Genomic DNA, 20,685 nt, shown 5'->3' with positions numbered 1-20,685 from the left:
TTGATCCCTGAAGAGGTGCTTAATAAATATTAAGTGTTGCTATCTCTGTGTTGTTTATATAAAATGGGACTGGGTTCTTGTATCTTGAGAATGAATTGATTTTATTCGAATTGTGTGATTTTTAAAAAAAGATATAATTAACGATCTTTTGCTCTAACACCTTTTCTTCCCTCAAGCACCCAAACAAAAACAGAATAAATAATATTTATTATTTTGGGTTTTTTTAAGAGGGAAAGAAAGAGAATATTTGAAATAATTTTTTTCTCTATATCACAGATTCTCTAGTTCACTAATTTGCAACACATGCCTGGGCCCCACTGCAAAACTGTCAAATCAGAATCCAGGAGAGGGATGTAGTACATTGCACAGGAGCTCCACAAGTGATTCTGTGATATAGGCCTATAATTAAGGATATTTAAATAAAGCTTATTTATTTTGATTGGGAAAGAGATCTCCAAGGATTGCAACTTTCCCAGGATCCCATAAGGGAGCAAAAAAGCAGTCACCCTTGAAGTGTGGTCTGCTTTCTGTTATTAAGTAAAACGATGATGGATGGATGGGTTCAGGCAGGGCAAGGCAGGATGACATATTTCTTACTTTGTTAAAGTAGCTTATAAGCGAAATACACTATGATTTATTGATAAGTAAACTTTGTCACACATTCCTAGCTTTTAAAAATTTTTTCTTACATTGAATCTGAACTTTGTTATTTATTTTTAAAAATCTAGTTTGTCCTTCACCTTTGTCTCATAATCTAATGCCTTACACTGTGTTATAGCTTTCTGCCCAGGCTTTTCCATCTCACCTATGGAATACAGTGGTTGTCATCCTCTCTAAATTCAGCAGTTTCTAAGCGGTCTCAATAACAGTAAATTTAATTACCTGTGATTTCTGTTACCAATTGCCTAGATTTGCTGAACATAGTCGTTTCAATAGCAATTCACCCTGGTTTAAAAGAATCACCAGCTAAAATGGACTTACCTTAAAAGTTTTTAATAACATTTTAAAATTTTAGTCTTATATCATTATATCCTTCAGAATAATTATTTCATTTCTTCTTGAGTTTCTACAAAGACCAGTGAAAAACATTTTAGGCTTATTTCTAAAATGACATAATGCTTGATGATAATACCTCTTAAACTATTTAGTAAAAATTGTTGACTTTATTGACACAGAAAACATCTTTTTTGCTGAAATAGTTGTGATAAGTTAAATGGGAAAACCTTTAGTGTCCAGAATCACCATGTTAAAATATTCAGTAGGCTGTAAGATTTTAAATTTCTGGAATGACATAACAGGAGACAACTGAATAAATTAAAAATGATTATATATAATATAAATACTTATAAACTATGTTTCTAAAATATATTTTTAAGGAAAAAATGCAAATGAGTGAAGACAATTGAATGACCAAAACTATTTTTTTAATTGGAATATGAAATTTTTTATTCTCATTTTTAATTTACATCTTGGCTTTGTTTGGTGTTCTAGGAGGGATTCAAAATGACAAGTTTGTTTTTTCTGGCCCAACCCCCACCCCCACATAATGTAATCTCACAAAAACAACTATAAAGCATTAATAGAAAGATTAGCTCTTAAAACTTATTAAAATGACTATATTCTCTCTAGAATATATTTCTGGTAATAGATCAGATTTATAGTCAAGATAAATTTAGAAGTACAGTTTAGAAGCACCTTTGTTGCCTATGCTAATATGTAAATTTTTATTCATAACTTGCATTACTCTATTACTTCTGTAGGTTTATTACATAAATGTAAATATAATAAATATGTTTAGGGATTGGAGAATATAAGCATTTTTACCTTTAATGACCTATGTTTCACAAGTATTGCATACCAGTTATTAGATTAAAGAAGTAAATATAGTTTTTTATTGCATGGAAAAATAATATTTTAAAAGAAAAAAGTAATTCCTTTGTTATTTTTTATTGTTATAAAAAATAATTAATTAATTTAAAAAATATATATAGGAAAGGGTGAAGCCAAAGAACTGATATGCATGACCCATGGGGTACTGGGCAGAGGGGAGCAAACGGGGAAAAAATTGGAACTATTGTAACAACATAATCAATAAAATACACACCAAAAAAAGAAAGAAAAATATTTCACTGTCTTATTTAATATTCTAGTTATATGCTACTGTACTTACAATCCTGAAGTTACAGAGCTACAGATATCCATAACATTTTCTAAAATGAATTTAGGGAATGTCTGTCTATCTCTCCTTTTTCTTATCAGCTTCAGAATGAGAAAGTGAAATGCTTCTATTTCTGTAGTAGGAAAAACTGACCCTGGTGTTAGCAGAAATGCATTCACAACAAACGCATATTACATAATGTATTATGAACATCCTTTTGTAAGGTGTGGAAGCTATTTTCTGGACTTCTTATGGTCTACAGAGAAGCATATTCCCAATTTAGGTTATTTTATTTCCATCAGCTCTGGTAGGTTCCCATGAATTAAGGTATATTACTGTTTTATTTTAATGGTGAGTGTTAAAGTGTTGCAATAAAATATGAAAGTAATAGTTCTTGAAATCTACTTATATACTTGAGTATAATCAAATGGAATAGAGAATGATATCCTAAGACATCAAAATATCACATTTCTTTGTGATGTGTAAGCAGTATGCTTTATTTATTTATAATCTTCACCTGAAGGACTATTTATTGATTTGTGAGAGAGAGAAACATTTTTGTGAGAGAGAAACATCTATCGGTTGCCTCCCATATGCACCCTGACCAGGGATCAAACCCACCTGACCAGAACTATTTTAATTTTTTTTTTTACAAGGTTACTTTATTTTATTTTATTTTATTTTTATTTATCTGATTTTAGAGAGGGGAAAGGAGAAAGAGAAAAACATCAATGTGCTTTTGCCTCTTACACACCCCCAACTGGGGCCCTGTCGTGCAACCTAGTCGTGTGCCCTGACTGGGAATCGAACCAGCGACACTTGGTTCGCAGGCCGACACTCAATCCACTGAGCCACAGCAGCCAGGGCTTTATTTTAATTCTTAATAGTAGTTTTTGGTGTGGATTAGAGCTAATAAAAATTTTTGCTGATGCCATGTAAGAAAAAATTAATATGCAAATCTGTTCAAGAAATTTTAAAACTTGAAATATTCCTGATATTAGGTCTTTCATAACTTCCTCTAGTCAACTCAGATAATATCCATACATAAGATAAAACAAATATATTAAACTTCAACTTGTGGTAGAAGATAAACCAAATCCATCTCAAGAAATCTTAATTCAGGTGATCGTTAGCATTTGGGGAGGCAGAAATAGTTTTGAAAAACCATTAATTTTTATAAGTTTTATTTAGAGAAAAGTAGCAACTTCCAAGATTTTAGTTAAATCCTGTTTGCCAAATGTACATTATTCCTGATTCTTTTGGATGTTTGGATTTAAATTAGTGTGCTCTCAGCTTATGGACATTTGTGTGGTGTCATTTTTTGGCACCTGAAAATATTATGCATAATTTAGTATGAACCAATTTTTATAGTAGTAAAAAGCTGTGCATTGCATGGCTTATAATAAGCACTTTAAACACAGTTTTTACATTATTTTGTACTTCTGTATTTGTTGATTCACAAGTTTGTTCATATTTTTTTCTCTTTAAGTAAATAATGTTTATCTGAAACTTGAATCTGTTTTATGAAAATAATTTTTTGAAGTTTTTGTTGTATTTCATGCTTAACTGAGCAGTTGCCACGTTTGTGGAGGAGTTGGTTCATAGCAATGAGGCATTTAATTAATTAAATACTAGTCATTTTAAAAATTTTCAAATATAGTTACCATAAGTATGAGCTCTATGTTTATTAGTAATGATCTTTTTCTTAAATTAGTCAAAGTTCCAGTAGCAAAATTGAATTTAAAACAGTTTTTAGTTTTTAGTATGAGAATTGTGATCATATATGCCATAATTCTCTTTTTCTTTATGTACTACATCTTGCAACTTGGTCACAGGTTTTTGACAATATGATTGATTAAAATAAGTATGTACTATTTATGTTAGTAATAGTGATACAATATTGAAGAAGTCAGAAGACTTGAGCTACTAAGTTATGATTTTCACCAATAGCTTTCTCTTTGGGTTAGATTCTAATATGAAGAATTATCATGGAAGGGCAGAAGATTTTCTTTTTCCTGGTTATATATTATCCTCATCTTCGAAATTTTCAAGAGATGTGAAAATTTTTAGGAAGAAGTTGAGTTTTATCTAAATTTCATACCTAATCAATTCTTTGTGATGTCAGCTTCGTGATGATACCTATAAAAATGCCATTGCTGACTTCCTGGGCCTGAAAGTAGAATGGAAAAAACAGAAAGGTGATACTAAGGCTTTTATTTATTGTTTTCTTTCAGCATTGGTTTACTGAACTACCACCTGTGTTAACATTTGAATTGTCAAGATTTGAATTTAATCAGGCATTGGGAAGACCAGAAAAAATTCACAACAAATTAGAATTTCCTCAGGTTTTATATCTGGACAGGTATGGTTGGTATACAGTGTGACTTAGTTTTGAAACAGCTTAGTGACCATGTGAAGAATTACTGTGTTTAGAGAAGAATTTTGCTTAATTTCCTTGGACTCTTTACTTTTTGCATAATATATCAAGTAGTATTTGTCACAAAAAATGTAGTTCATTTCTATTTAGTAAGGTATAGTTACTATAAATAATGTTATAAGGAAGTTTTATAAAAGATTATTTTTTGTATTATAGTTGTCAGAATTTTCAAAATTACTATTTTGTACTGTCTGATATTTAATTATAATATTTTGAATGATTCGATCTTCTATAGCAGTGGTTCTCAACCTTCCTAATGCCGCAACCCTTTAATACATTTCCTCATGTTGTGGTGACTCCCAACCATAACTAAAGTATAGTGATTAATCACAAAAACAATATGTAATTATATATGTGTTTTCCGATGGTCTTAGGCGACCCCTGTGAAAAGGTAGTTCGACCCCCAAAGGGGTCGCGACCCACAGGTTGAGAACTGCTGTTCTATAGTATTGTCTAGACTTAATACTGTATCTGTTTCCATGATATTTAGAAATACTAATGATTGCTATTTTTCTTTTTCTTGATAGATATATGCACAGAAACAGAGAAATAACAAGAATTAAGAGGGAAGAGATCAAGAGACTGAAAGATTACCTTACAGTATTACAACAAAGACTAGAAAGGTATTGTAACTTTTACAGAATGATGAGCTACTTACAGAAATTTATTTTTAAAGATTACCTAGAATCTTAATTTTAAGTTTTTCTTGTGTAATTTATGATTCTAGGAGTTGATAATCATTCTGAATTGATATATTTGCTAGTATAGTTTAGTTTTAAATTCTGTTACAAACTTAAAATAATTTATAGTTGGCATTAGAAGATTATTTTAGTATTTAAATTTAAATATTGTCACCAACAACAGATAAAGCTTATGGTGCTGAAAATAGTTATAAAGACAAACTAATTTACAATTGAGATTTCTTCTTTCATGAGACTAAATTTTACTCTTGAAATTTCCATTAAGATGAAGGGTGACTGAGTTATCCTTCTTAACACAGAAGATACAGTCAGAGGCCTACCAGGGCCTCATGGAGCCTTTATAAAGAAGGGAACCAAGTCAAATATAAGTGGTGGGCAAGGGGTGCCTAGGGAGCAGCCCCTGGTAAGGGTGTGGCTGCCATCCACACTAGTGGGTGGTGTCATGATAAATATCATCTCAGGATCATCTAGAGCGTCACGTTGTTTCCAAAAGAAGCCCACATCTAGATTGTCTGAAGTTCTGTATTTCAGATACAAACCCACAGGCTGAAACGTGACTGAGAGATGCCAGTTTGCAACCTCTGATCTAATCTTTGTTCCCTTGTTTTACTGTTAATTTAAAAATTAATACCCTAAAGTGTTTTTTTAATAGAAAAATAATGTATCATATTTCAGTAATTCTTATTCTTCAAAGATATATGTAATTTTATTGAAAAAAAATCAGAGGTAAAAAAAAAAAGGAAGATAGTATTAGTCACCATGAAACCAGATGACAGATCTAAAAATAAAAATAGTCTCAGGGGATGAAACTGTCCATTTTCATTTGCCTATTGAGTTACAATTAGAGCAGCCATTTAAAATTTGGTAGTGTATACACACATTCAGTCATAATCAACTTTGGTTCCTTTTCTCTGGAGAACATTTAATTTACTTCTTAAATATATAATTGGTCTTATTATCTTCATTTGAAATTTAATTTCATGATTGAGAGAGATTCATTGAAATATTTGTATCATGTTTTACAAAAATTATTGAAAAAAACAAATTTTCTTTTTATATAAATTAAAGCATTCATGCATTTTATGGTTAACAGATATTTAAGCTATGGCTCAGGTCCCAAACGATTTCCATTGGTCGATGTTCTACAGTATGCATTGGAATTTGCCTCAAGTAAGCCTGTTTGCACTTCTCCTGTTGAAGATATTGATGCTAGTTCCCCACCTAGTGGTTCCATACCATCACAGGCATTACCAAGGTAAAAAGTCTTTGAAACAAAATACAGCTGTGCTATCTATATTACATAATAATGTAATTGATGCCCTTTGAAGGTTTTATAAGCATGTTGTCATTGATTTTAATGAACCCTAAGAAGATTAGATACACTGAGAGCATTGTACATCTTCTGGGTGCTTTCTGATTTAATTGTTTCAATAGATTTTCTGGTTATGGATTGACTTTTTCATATTTTTTCTATTCATAGTTGTATTTTAGGTTGTTTTATCATGTAATTTGTTAAATTAGAATTTTCTTCTATAATATAGACTAGTAAGGATAAACAAAGGAAGGGCTTTATAATTTTGGTACAGATAAGATTTGTTGTTTTTTTTTTTAAGTAAATATGATCAAGCCATTTTTACAATAAAGTCACAATATCTTGCCTATAATAATGTAGTCTTCATATGTTAAGGATCTTATTAGGGTATTAGGTTAATCCACATCTCTTTTTTTTTTAAGACCTTTTCTCTTTGAAATTATAAGCCAATTTAATGCTGTATGTTTGGCACAGTTTGGGTCCAGAGTTTCAGTTTGGAAAGTTTAATAGTATTTTATGCTTTAAAAATACAGCACAACAGAACAACAGGGAGCTCCTTCTTCAGAATTGCCAAGCACATCACCTGCATCAGTAGGTGCCATCTCATCAAGATTGGTAATTCACAAACCATTCACTCAGTCTCGGATACCTCCAGACTTGCCCATGCATCCAGCACCAAGGCACATAACAGAAGAAGAACTCTCTGTGCTAGAAAGCTGTTTACATCGCTGGAGGACAGAAATAGAAAATGACACCAGAGGTAAGAAGGTTCTCGTAACATAGTTACTGTTGCCTCATGGATATGTAAAAAGATAAAATTGAAAATGGGAATTGCTCTGGATTTTATATGTAAATATTACAAAGTTTTTTGTTTTTTGTTTTTTTTCCCTAGAAAGGGTTTTCTAAAAGATAAACTAGTCTGGCTTCCCATTGTTATGATCTTATTATCAGGTTCAGAGAGACTGAAAGATTTTCCCTGGATTACTTAGCTGATTAATGATATAACAGATGGTCTGATTCTCTAATTTAGTGCTCTCATTTTGTATCAAATTGGTATTCACAGCCACCCCATTGGTGAAACATCATACAACATTGTATTTTGTACATGTAAATTATGTGCTTACCCTGATGTTGACACAATGAAGTTCAAGTGATAAAAATGTTCTCTGTGCTTAAGAATTATAAATGTGAATTTTAATTTTCAGTCTGCTCTAATGAGATTTCCAAATATGATATGAGCTCAGTGCCAGCCTATATGTAATGAGTTTTAACTGGCATGTAGCAAAATAAGAAAAAGAAGGACAGTGCTCTATTGGGGCAGGGTGTGTGTGCATGTGTGTGCTGGTGTTAAGTTGCAATCTGTCCCTTCTTGGAAGTAACTCTCCTTTATTCTGCAATTATCGCCTTCCTACCTTACTATTGTTCGGATGTCATTCTTTTGTTTTTTGTTTTTTAATTTAATGAAATAATGTTAATTATTTTATGGTAGGTTTTATTGTAACTTTTTCTTACATATCAAAAATATAATCCCCTTTACTGTCCCCAGTTTATCCCAATATTATTGATCTATGATAAAAGAAAATACTAGGATTTTAAAATTAAAGATTTAAATTTAAAAATTGCTAGTGTTGGAACTATATTCAACAATATTGATTGTTAGGTTTTTTTGTACCCCATTTGGTGTTTTATAGACAGTATGTCAATACAGAACAGTCCTAATTTAATAGTGAGTAAATAGGATACCACGGTGACTAACAGCATTAGTAACTAAAGATTTCTCTTAGTGTTTTTCATATATAAGGGATTTTTTAATATTTTAATTTATTAGCACCTTAATTAAGCACATAGGTTTTCCTGAACACTGTGTCAAGTTTGGCTTAATTTTCTACTGCTTTTGGTAGATTGTGTTTGTTTTATAAGATTCCATTCAGAAGGATGGAAGCTAGGAAGCTTTTGACACCAAGGCGTAGCATTGAGGAAAGAAAGAAATGAACCGATTTGAAATACTCTTTGGAGACTACAGACAGTAGTAGATCATTGACAAGCGGGGAGGGAGAAATCAAGGTGATTCCCACAGTCATTCATAATGGTATGAATAAATAAATAGATAGAATGCACTTAAAAAAAAGGCAGATGAGGGTGAGCAGGTCTCCACCTTGGAAGAGGAAGTGAGAATGGGATGAGTCCACTCTGGGCCATTTTAAGTTCTAGGAATTTGAGAGAGATTCATATGATAAGATTTGGACCTATAATAACATAGATCAGATAAGAAGATTTTTCAAGGACTGTTTTGCCCTTTTTTTTTATCCCTGTTGATATTAGTTGTTAGCATTATTTTTTTAAACTGTTGTGTAGTATTTCAACATATAATGTGATGTAATCTATTTAATTTTTCTGTCGATACTGCAAATAGTGCTGGCCTTCTGCATTCATGATTACACACTTTTATGAGTACAATATAGTCTTAAAATTGCCATATCTGGTCCAAAGTGTATATATTTTAAATTTGACCGTTTTAAAATTGTCCCCCCAAAGTATTGAACTGGTTCACATCTCCACTAACGGAGGTAAGAGTCTGTCTCTCAACATTCTCCCCAGTCCTGGGCACTTTTTAGTCTGGTAGCCTGATAGTTGGGAGAAGAAATGGTATTTTGGTGTCTCGCATTTCTTTAATTATGAGTGTAATTTTATTTTTCTGTAAATTTTTTGTTTGTGACATCTGCCCATTTTTTTATTGAACCATTTGTCTTTCTCTTTCTCTTACTGCTCAATAGAAACTGATATCATGGGTATCAACTTGTGGCCTGAAATGTATGCTGCAGATAATCTTTTTCCTGTTTGTCGTTGAATTGTGACTTCCTTTATGTTGGATTTGCATTGTTTTTATAATCTAGATTTTCTTAAGTTTGGGGAGGGAATCTTTTTGTTTATGGTTCCTTAATTTTCTCTCAGGAGTAGGAAGGCCCTTACCCACTCTAAGGTTACTAATATTTTTTTGTAGTCTTTCATGGTTTGTTCCTGATTCTTTTCAACAGATTCGTAGTATAGTGTAGTTATACCATTATATTATAATTAACCATTCCCTATTGACGGATATTAAGGTTGTCTCCAATTTTTTCAATTATATGGGCAATATAGCTGTGAACATCTCTGTGAATAATTTTGTAGGATAAGTTACTACTAGAAGTAGAAATAATGAGTAATAGGAGTCTCGGAATTTATTTCTATTGATGATTATAGTGGATTTTTATTGATTTACATGTCTATATAGGATATGTGGGGAAGTTATTTTATTTCAGTTTAAGTTTTTCTGTTTTATATAAATATGTAAGGGGTTTTAGCTTTTATTTTCATCGAAGTTTTTTTCATGTATATGAACAAAATTTAGTTTTATTGGTTCTGCCCATTTTCTAAAAGAACCATATTGTTTTTATTCTTAATTATGAATTTGTGCTGTATCTTTTATTAAGAAGAACTATACATATTTATTTTTATACAGACTCCAAATAATAATGTTTTTAAGAACTGTTGTAGGAAATTTTTTGCTATTGTCATACCATATTGGTAGGAAAACCTTTAATCTCTACCTTATAAATCTCACTAGAAATATACTTAATGTTAATCATTGAATGACATCTTCTCTTCCTAGATTTGCAGGAAAGCATATCCAGAATCTATCGAACAATTGAACTAATGTACTCTGACAAATCTATGATCCAGGTAAGTTAAATTTTGAGCTAGTAAGCATTATAAAAATTATTTACATATTTTTATTTATCTTTATCTTAACCAAGTTTTTCTGATATGTTTTGTTATAAAATTGCTGAACTTAAAGAATCATATTAGTATTTCTCCAATTAAATTATATTCTTATACTGTATTTATTGCTTAGTCTTTTTATTATTTTACTTAAAAATTTATCAGAAATTTCTTTAATATTTAAAATTATGACAGAATTATAAAATTGTTTAAGGATACTAAGGTTATGGGAAATAGTATAGGGCTCAATTACATTTTAAGTTCTGGTATACTATAATCCATTTTTAAAAGAAAACTCAGATATCAGTTTATAATTGTTAAGATTTAGACAAATTATGTGCTGTATGTAAAAATATTCATAAGTTCTTTATTCAAAAGCAATAACTGAAATAGGTCAACAAATACATGTTCAGTGTTTTAAAAATCACTGTATTTACACACCTGTCTGCTTTCCATGTCTTTAGCTTATTATCTTCTCCTTTTCTTACTCAACAGTTTTTTTTTGTTTTTTGTTTTCAAACTTTTAATCTCAGCCAATTTTCTCTTGTTAGGAAACACATGCTCTCATCGTGTCCTCTAGTAACTTGTTTTGTGGGTTTCATGGATTGTCATATAATAGGCTACTTGACTGCCGTTTAACTCTTCTGTTTTCATATTCAGGTTCCTTATCGCTTACATGCTGTTTTAGTTCATGAAGGCCAAGCTAACGCCGGGCACTACTGGGCATACATTTTTGATCATCGTGAAAATAGGTGGATGAAGTACAATGATATTGCTGTGACAAAATCATCATGGGAGGAGCTAGTGAGGGACTCTTTTGGTGGTTACAGAAATGCCAGTGCATACTGTTTAATGTATGTAAATGATAAGGCACAATTCTTAATACAAGGTAAGAATATGAAATATTTAGGGTGGTGTATATTTTTAAATAAGTAGCCCTTTTATGTGACTGGTCTCTGGCATAATTAGTTAGATAAAATTCACCCAAAAGGTGATAGACTTGAATAGAAAGTAGTACTGTTGGGTTATTGTGAGTAAACTGGAATTGAAAAGTAATATGATCAGGGCTGAAATTTGGAATATACTTTGCATTCAAAGTTAACTAGTAACTATCATAAAATGTAAATCTGATGGGTTTCTCCTTTCTTAAAATTCTTTAATGACTACATCACACATTGACTCATATTCAAGTTCCTTGCCCTGACATACAAGACCTATTTTTTGGCTTCTGATTGTCTCTTCAGCCTCATTTATGACCACTTCAAACTGATATTTGGACTTCTTGTATTCTGCTCACACCAAATCACTACATTCACACATCTATATTTATATGTTCTTACATTTTTGTTTTTATTTTTTGCCAGTAATGTTCTTATTTCTTGCTTCTTTTGCCTTATTGCTACTCATCTCTCAAGATTCAATTTGTGTCATTTGCTCTCCCAAGTTTTCTTTATATGTCAAAAAGGAACCAGCCTTGTGTTTTCATAGCCTACCTCTCTCAGGCACTTACTGTCTGTTGGAGTTGTGTGCTAACTGTTCTTTCTCACTTCAATCTTATCTGCTCAAAGCCAGGGACCATGTCATACTACGTCTTAATCTTAATTTTTATATTCTAATATAGTCTTTGCATATAGAAAACACAAGTTTTATCAAAACTGATAAAATTAACTTTCCTTTTGTATTTAATCATTCAGCAAATTAGGCAATCCACTTATGATTGAAAGCTAAAATTTATTTTGTGTATGTGGAGTATAAGCTGAGTAACTCTGAAATAATATTTATGCAGTGCTTTAAAAAATCTTGCTATGTTGATTAGTTTTCAAATTGCATATAAATATATTGCTACACTTAACTGCCTCAGACAAAAAAGAATTTTAGTTCTATTTTAAGCTTAAGGTTATGAGCTATTTCTTATTTTGTGATAGGTTTTATTTCATGAATAATCAGAAATCTGGTATTTTCTTTTAACAGGAAAAATAGTACTATGTCAATGTTTGAGTAGCAATTTTGGCATTATAACTTGTTGCATTTTTTTACTCTTCAGATTAAAAATTAAATCTGAGAACATTACCTATAATGAATTATAAAATATTTGCATTATAGTTTTTCAAAGCACTTATTTTCTTTTTAATTTTTAGGTAATACTGATATGCTAAATGATAATAATTCATACTTTAAATCCCATTTGAAGTGCATTCTATTTTGAGCTTTGTGGTTTTCCTTTAATTCTATTTTGAACTTTGTGTTTTTCCTTTAATTCTTAAGTTTATATTAGTTTTTTGAAATATAATTTTCAGAGGAGTTTAATAAAGAAACTGGGCAAGCCCTTGTTGGAATAGAAACATTACCGCCGGATTTAAGAGATTTTGTGGAAGAAGACAACCAGCGATTTGAAAAAGAACTGGAGGAATGGGATGCACAGCTTGCCCAGAAAGCTTTACAGGAAAAACTCTTAGCATCTCAGAAATTGAGGGAGTCCGAGCCTTCTGTAACAACAGGTTAGTTCATTTTATTAAACTATATTTCATTACCAATATCACATTTATTATTGGTATTTTATTAAAAACAGGATTATTGAGTGAAAAACAAGCTTTATTTATCTTAAAGTATTAAGAAGCTAGTAAAAATGATCTGAAACTCCATCACTCAGAGTTAACCACAGGTCACAATTTAGTTTACCCATTTGAGAGACACCACTGTGTTTATATACAGTTGACCCTTGAACAATATAGGAGTTAGGGTGCCAACTGCCTCTACAGTAGAAAATCCACACATACTGTTACATTTTTTTCATGTTAAATGAGATGATTTTGCAAACTTTTCCTCTGCCTATCCTGTCTCTTTAACTGGGCTTGATCCTTCTTGGCAGGAAGTTTGGAAAAGCTGTAAAACCGAAAATAACGCAAACCATTGTACTAAAGCTATCAATAAAATGAACTCTCGTGATCTTATATTTGAGCAGAGTAACACTACATATATATCTTGTGTATTCTCAAATATATATACTTGACTTTTTTATAATTCTTAAAACAGAATTAGCCAAAACTAAATATTTAATATATCCCAAATAAAAATGCATAGACCTATAAAACAAAGAAATAAATGTATAAAAATATAAATATTTAAAAATACTCTAAAATTATTAGCTGATGAGATCAATAAAATACTTAGTGTAAACACAACACATAAATAAAGAAAATATCTCCTAACAAAATTGAAAATAGAATATCTTCTGATTTTTTTTTTTTTAAAGATTAATTTCATCATCACTGAATTGTATGTTTTAGGACAATATGTTTCCTACTGTAGAAAAAGTGCTATTTTTCTAGTAGTTGGGGAAATGAGAAGAGATAAACACTTTTCTTACACTCATTTGTCTTTTTTTTTTAATAACTCAGGATGTTTTTGAGTAACTTTTTTTTTTGGTAAGGTGTGTGTGTTTTCTTTTTAGTTGTTAGGAATTATTTTAGGTATTTGTTTAATTTCTTCTACAGACAAGTTACCATTCAGCATTATCTAGGGTTTTAGCATTATCATTTGAACTTTAGAAGGAATTATTCCTTCAATGGGAGATTCACAGTACCACAATATGCTATTGTGACTGATGCAGGTATGCACAGCTCTATTCAGACTTGTAACTTATTTTTATAAAAATTGAATAATTGAGTTCTTGATCTTGTTATTAAGCGGCATTGATTTAGAATTTTTAGAAGACCAAGATAATGGTAATAGACCAGCAAAGATACCAAAGTTTTGATATGTAAATGCAATACTGTGTGTATCTGAATAGCACCTAGTAACTGCATTGTATCTCCTTTCAATTTCAGGCGATTCCATTCCTTTGTGACTTACTTCCTTATCTTCTTTATATACACTTCCCAGCCACTCCCCTGAACTTGCCCCAGGATGTAGCTACTGTGTTATTCTTTCCTTAACTTTTACATTCTCCATTTGCATGGGGCTATTCCCATTATCAGTGGGATAATGGGGCTGCATAATCGGCATAAATGATAATGGTACTTAAGGACTCAGATGAAGGGGAATCCTCCATTCATTGGTTAATACGCAATTCTGTTCTTGGTTCATCTATATTTTATGGAGCCAAAAGTATTAAATTCTATATGAAATGCTAAATTCTTCAGGTCAGTTTCTCACAGGACTCTAAATTTACAGATTTAACACATTTTTTCTACTAAGTCAAACTAATACATATTCCCACGTAAGTAGACAGTATTAATTCCTACCTGACAGAGCTAGCCAACTTTGCCCCACCATTTACGTTTGTCATCTTCTGTTTTCTCGGTATAAAAGGCCACGTCTGTATGCCCCACATCCTTTTTTCTTGATTAGTGCATCCTAGCATAGACTTTATATGCTGTTCTGTAATTAAAAAAAAAAAAATCAGTAGTAGGTATTGGACATATTTTTTAGTACTAAAAAATAGAAAGAAGAAAAAAAAAAAAACTTGCCTGGCTGGTGTGGTTCAGTGGATTGAGCACCGGGATGCAAATCAAAAGGTTGCTGGTTCGATTCCTAGTCAGGGCACCTGCCTGGGTTGTGGGCCCGGCCCCCAGTTGGGGGCATGTGAGACGCAACCTCTCTATGTATCTTTCATATGTTTCTCTCCCTCTCTTTCTCACTCCCTTACCCTCTCTGTAAAAGTAAATAAATAGAATCTTTAAAAATTAGAAAAAAAAAACTTGAAGAAAATGCAGATATTTCAGAGAGGAGCTAGGATAACTAAAAAATAAAGGCCAAAATGGTCAATTCACATATAACTGTTCCAGTTATCTTCCAGACTGGTTTTTAGAAGCAGTGGCAATACTGCCTTAATAAGAAACATTGTGTCCTCCGTGGAAATGCTAGAAATATGCAATTCGTTTGAATTAGTGGAAATATAATGTGCCTAACTATAAATTGGGGGTATGAGATTGTTGTTTAAAAGATTGGTTTCTGTTACTATATTATCTTTTATATCATATTGAGAAATTAATTCTGTGTTGCAGGGGAATTTAAGATATCACAGTTGAGTAAAGGAATTTATTATAATGTTTATTGGAACCCCTTATCTACTATTTTTAAATAGACAAATTTACTTTAATGCCCATGTTATCTTTTCCCATTTCTCTTCACAATTTTCCAAGTAATTTGTTTAATTTGGTATAATACTTTCAGAATATTAAAGAAAACCTGTATTTAAGTCTCTCAGGTGTGCCCTAGGATTATGAGTGACTAGCGAATTAATACAAGGATATCTTGAGGATTAAATCCATCAGTGATTTTCTTCCCTCCCTGCAAATGCTCTCAATAAAGTTGTAACATAAGAGCTATTAAAATCCAGTTTTTCCTGATAGTTCAATAAGAATATAACATATAGTATTAATTAAATCAGTATTTTGTTCCTCTTCTGCCAACATGTGAAATCCATAGGCATCACTTCTGTGGTATCATTTATTGTCTTATTGCAACAAAGTAGTAAATGATGGGAAAGCATTATTTGATTTATCTCATGCTCCCTCCATACCTGCTTACTGCAAAGGAGAACTTACCCCAACCTTTACGTTCGGAGATCTAGCCAACAGTTCTTTATTATATGTGTATATAATACACATATTCTGAATATCAATAGTATAACCCACCTAATACCACCTAAGACTTACTGTGATCAGAATCTCTAAAAGAAGGGTCCAGAATATGTGTGTTTGTTTGTTTGTTTGTTTGTTTGTTTATTTAAAGATCCTCAGATAACTCAAGGTGTACCACTGAGTAAGCAGCATAGCTCTCAGCTGTATTTATAAAAACAAAGAGATTAATCTGAAGGAGAGAAGAGCTATGCCTGAATTATTATTTTACTTGTATTACTCCTACTTCACTAAAAAATTATTTGATGTTCTTACAATATATTTAGCATACTCAAATCTAATAAAAAGAAACCAAACAAAAAAATAAGGTAAAAATGTTTAATATTGGTATGAAGTGTGTATCATAAGATTTCATAAATTTGTCTAGAGATATTATGCAGAATTGGCCCTGGGACTTGACTACAATAACTATCTAAAAGTTAAAAACAAGCAGATGTTCCAGGGAAGTCCAGCTTATTTCTGAGAGTAAGCCCTGGTAGAAAGGGCAATGCTCTTGTTATTCTCAAGTTCCTTTAAACAAGGACTGTGCAATGTTCCTATTTAAACCTCTAGAAATCTAGCACAATAAATGACATATGGTAGATTCCCTTTGCATGTTTTCTGTATTGAATTCATTTCCAAAGGAGAGTTCAATAATGAGTTTCCTAGGGGTGATCCTTAGTGAATGGGAATGCCAGCATTTTATAACTATAGGCAAAACTACTATCCATTAGGGAAGCAGGCTAAAAATGTGTGGTGCAGATGTAGCTCTGCCCTGGATAAATTTTAGGTTTAACGAGTTTTTAAGCCTCTGCCCCATCCCTGCTTCTCGAGATTCTGTTTGTGGTGGTACCCAGGAATCTGAAATTTTAAAAGTTTCTGGTGATTCCATGTAGCCATCCTAAGATGGCTCCTTATAGAACGCATTTGGGTGTCTCATAGATTTTTAATTACATTTCTAGAAATTAATGGATTGCATGTCTTTGAAGCATTTCTCTAAATATCCTTCTAAATGTGAATGAGTGTAATGAGTATGACTCATTAGTAAGTCAAGATTTTAGATACCTAAGGAAAATATGAGATGTTGCTTTTTTAAGTCCATTAAAGAGCAGATTTATATGCTTGAACAGAAAACCAGTTTCTTGTTGAATTGACACTCCTCTTAAAACGTTGAAGGGCACAACCAGGAAATAAGCTTGAGTCGAACACTTCCAAGCCCTTCCTAACGGCCCTACCATTCATACAGGCCAACAAAGAGGAAGCTTCTCTAGGGCTACAGGATGAAGAAAAATCGTATTTACACACACATAAAGCCAAACTTTTTGTTCTATTGTTGTTTTTAACGAAGTAATCAAAACTGCCAAAATATATGGTAAGACAATAGTTTCATGAGCCCTCCAGACAGAAGAACACAGTATAACCAATAAAGTTTATATTGACACAAAAATAATGTTTATTATGTTCAGTTAAAAACAGTATATATGGAAAAGAGAGACTGTTGGGTTCATTCATGGTTAAGGTTTTGTCAGATAGGTATGGAAAAGGATACTGTGGCCAGAAAAACAGCTGGTGTGTTTTCTTTGGAAACCTACGCCAGGATTGTTGTACAAACCAAATTTCTTTTTTTGTTTTAATTTTGGTAGAATGCTAGTAGTTTTCCAAAATGAGATTTTGGTACTTATGGCAGAAAAATTTACTGTGAATTCTGTGTTATAAACTATATAATAGGTACTTTCTTTGGTAATTATTTGATTACTTTTTATTTCTATTTTTTATTTTTGGTAAATTCTGGGGTGCTGTGTGCTGAAGGGTATATCACTTTAAATAGAACAGTAAATTTGATTATTGCCTAACTTTGAATTAGAAATAAATAATAGAGTCATCTTAGTATAGATGCTCTGATTTTATTAGCTATACAATTAATTCTTTTTTCATAAAGGACAAGTGGGAGAACCAGAATATCTAGATCAGCCATCAAGAAGTGATTTCTCAAAGCACTTGAAAGAAGAAACTATTCAAGTAATTACCAAGGCATCACATGATCATGAAGATAAAAGTCCTGAAACAGTTTTGCAGTCGGTAAGAAATTTTCTTTAGTTTTCTGAACCTAGCCGTGTTCCCAACATGTCCCAGCCTGTGATGGAGAGAGGTCTGTCTTGCAGTCAGGGGAACAGCGCAAGGGAAGGCTCTTCCGTCCACATGTACAGTGACTAGGGTGTCACCCAGTTCCCAGGCTATAATTTTCTCAGCTGTGATTTAAAAATGATTCTTTTTAAAAATAATTTTCTATCTTCCTGTTAGAGAATTATGAAAAATTACAGTCATAGTCTAAATTGGTCATTTGATTGGGAACTTAACAAGAGAAGCAGAACATTTAGCATTACAAGTTGACCCTTGTACAACTTTGGGATTAGGGGCTCCAGCACCCCAAGCAGTTAAAAATCCACATATAACTTTTGACTCCTCACAATCTTTTCTAATAGCTTACTGTTGACCAGAAGCCTTACTGGTAAAATACACGGTCAGTTAACAAATATTTCATGTTATATGTATTATATACTATATTCATAGAGTAAAATAGAGAAGAGAAAATGCTATTGAAAATAACAAGGAAGAAAAACTATATTTACAATATTTATTGGGGAAAAAAATCTAAGTACAACTGGACCTGCACATTTCAAATCCATGTCATTAAAGGGTCAACTGTGTTTCTCCCTTCCCTCATGCCTCCCTCCGTCTCTAGTCCTATTGCATTGGAATAGTTGGAACTAGGGTGTAATTTTCATTGTTCCATGGAATGTGTTTAACAATGAAGTACTAGATACCCTAGGTTAGAGTTGTATTAAGATAAATATGATCTTACAATATGATTTATGCATATTTCAGTAGTATCCTATTCAAAAATTGTCACTGTAAATCTCCTGTTGGTAGTTCTCAATTGTGTCTTTTTACAACAGTAAATTGAGCACATTGGTACTGCACTATGTATTCAATGAATAGGACATTCTGGAGGAAGTTATTTCAAAAATTTAGTATTGTAAAATCATTTAGTTGCTGTAGTCTTATTTTATTAGTGAGCACAAGCACCTCAAATGCAGGTTTCATGATAGCTTCAAATACTTGAAGTATTTGAAGATTCCCCTTCTAGAGAACTAAAGAGAACAGGAGATAAAATTTTTCAACACATTTTCTATTTAGTATGTGAACTTAATTCAAATAACTGAGGTTTTTAATATAAGACCTTGATTAACCTAAATGTCCAATTAATAGGGTATTGTTATGTTTTGATGAATGAAATAACCAGAAATTGCTTTTCTTCATTTTTCTGTGTGAATAATTTTGGTTATATATCATCTTGCTATAAAAAAGTGTATTAATATAGTTTTTTTTAATCCAAATTTTGCAAATACTGCATAGAATCTAAATGAGCTGGAGATGAACACTTGCTAACAATGAAGTACTTGTTGGAAAATGCTTCTTTTAATATATACAGGATGTCTGGTTCTTAGAGGATAGTAGGATAGGAAAACTGAGGGAGGCAGAAAGGACAGAGAAGTAGGTACAAGGGGGAAATATTTTTGGCAAAAATAAAAAAATTAATTTGCCTGGACCTTTGCTAATTAGGAGATATTTATTTGTCAGGACTTAACATTCTGGTTAATAAATATAATCCTTTAAACTGATCAGAAAGCCAAAAAAGCATTTCCTAAGTTAATGTAGAATCATGGTTCCTTTTTCATTTGTTTATTTGTTTTGCTAATCATGTGTAATTTAAATTTACATAAATCAGCACTTAAGTTTTGATTGCATAAGTTTATTAAAAAGGATAATACCTCATAAGCTACTGATATACTATTCCACCTTTACTTGAGAAAGGAGGATAGCATGGACAGGATATGAGAGACAGCTAGCATAATTTTCTTTCCATTTGGCTTATGTTCTGGAACAGCACCAACATTTGCCCCTATTGTCTCTATAAATCCTCCAACATGTCTAAGAATATGTTAATCGTGGCTGTCTGAATGAAGCAGCCTGTATTCTTGGTCTCATGGTCAGTTGCTTAGAATCATGGTAACCACTATTGGGTTCTCTCATTTAAAGGTATATTGCATAGATAAAAAGAGTCTTCAGACTTTGAAATTAGGTAGTCCTGATTTTTGAATATTGGTTTTACTTCTTACTAACTGTGCAAACTTGAACCAGTTGATTAATTTCTCTACACCTTCGTTTTCTTTACATTAAATGGAGGCGATTATGGGATTAATTCATATCTTTTTTTTAATGTCTAGCATGTCGTGTAGGCACTAAGTTGCTGTTAGTTTCCTTTGCTGTTCAAATCCTAACCATTTCACAAATACACAATATATTAACCCCCAACATTAGTATAAAAAGAAATCCCTGAAAAGCTTAGAATATCAGAAACTATAGAGAGATACTCTCCAAATGTTTAAATAGCTTTCTTTTTAGAAGATATCCTTAAATAAAAAATTTTAGGAAATTTGAAATGTACAAAAAAGTAGACTCCGAGAAAGAATTATGCGTAGTCCCGCTATCCAAAGTTAAACACTAGGAATGTTACTATGTTTTCTTTCATTCTTATTTTTATATACAGGTTTGGAAATTACCTTTATAGTTGAGTCACTACTGCATATAAAATTTTATATCTTAATTTTTTAATCACTTAACATTATAATATA

General features: G+C 31.7%; 1 protein-coding gene across 6 annotated transcripts in view; it reads left to right on the top strand.

Annotated features, from left to right (window-relative positions):
- Positions 1-20,685, top strand: part of USP25 (ubiquitin specific peptidase 25) — a 124,311-nt gene that overhangs the window by 77,599 nt on the left and 26,027 nt on the right. For all 6 annotated transcript variants that reach the window (XM_090275889.1, XM_090275875.1, XM_090275869.1 and 3 more), the window contains 8 exons: positions 4,393-4,520; positions 5,123-5,218; positions 6,390-6,551; positions 7,142-7,368; positions 10,258-10,328; positions 11,028-11,256; positions 12,665-12,865; positions 17,928-18,067. In XM_090275889.1, coding sequence (XP_090132015.1) covers positions 4,393-4,520; positions 5,123-5,218; positions 6,390-6,551; positions 7,142-7,368; positions 10,258-10,328; positions 11,028-11,256; positions 12,665-12,865; positions 17,928-18,067 — 1,254 coding nt within the window. The remainder of the gene's footprint in view (positions 1-4,392; positions 4,521-5,122; positions 5,219-6,389; positions 6,552-7,141; positions 7,369-10,257; positions 10,329-11,027; positions 11,257-12,664; positions 12,866-17,927; positions 18,068-20,685) is intronic.

Source organism: Furipterus horrens, unplaced genomic scaffold (genome assembly GCF_987537825.1).
Source record: "Furipterus horrens unplaced genomic scaffold, mFurHor1.1.pri manual_scaffold_1, whole genome shotgun sequence".
NCBI classification, from domain to species: Eukaryota; Metazoa; Chordata; class Mammalia; order Chiroptera; family Furipteridae; genus Furipterus; species Furipterus horrens.
The sequence above is the reverse complement of the archived record's forward strand: the minus strand, read 5'-3'. Positions and strand labels throughout refer to the sequence as shown.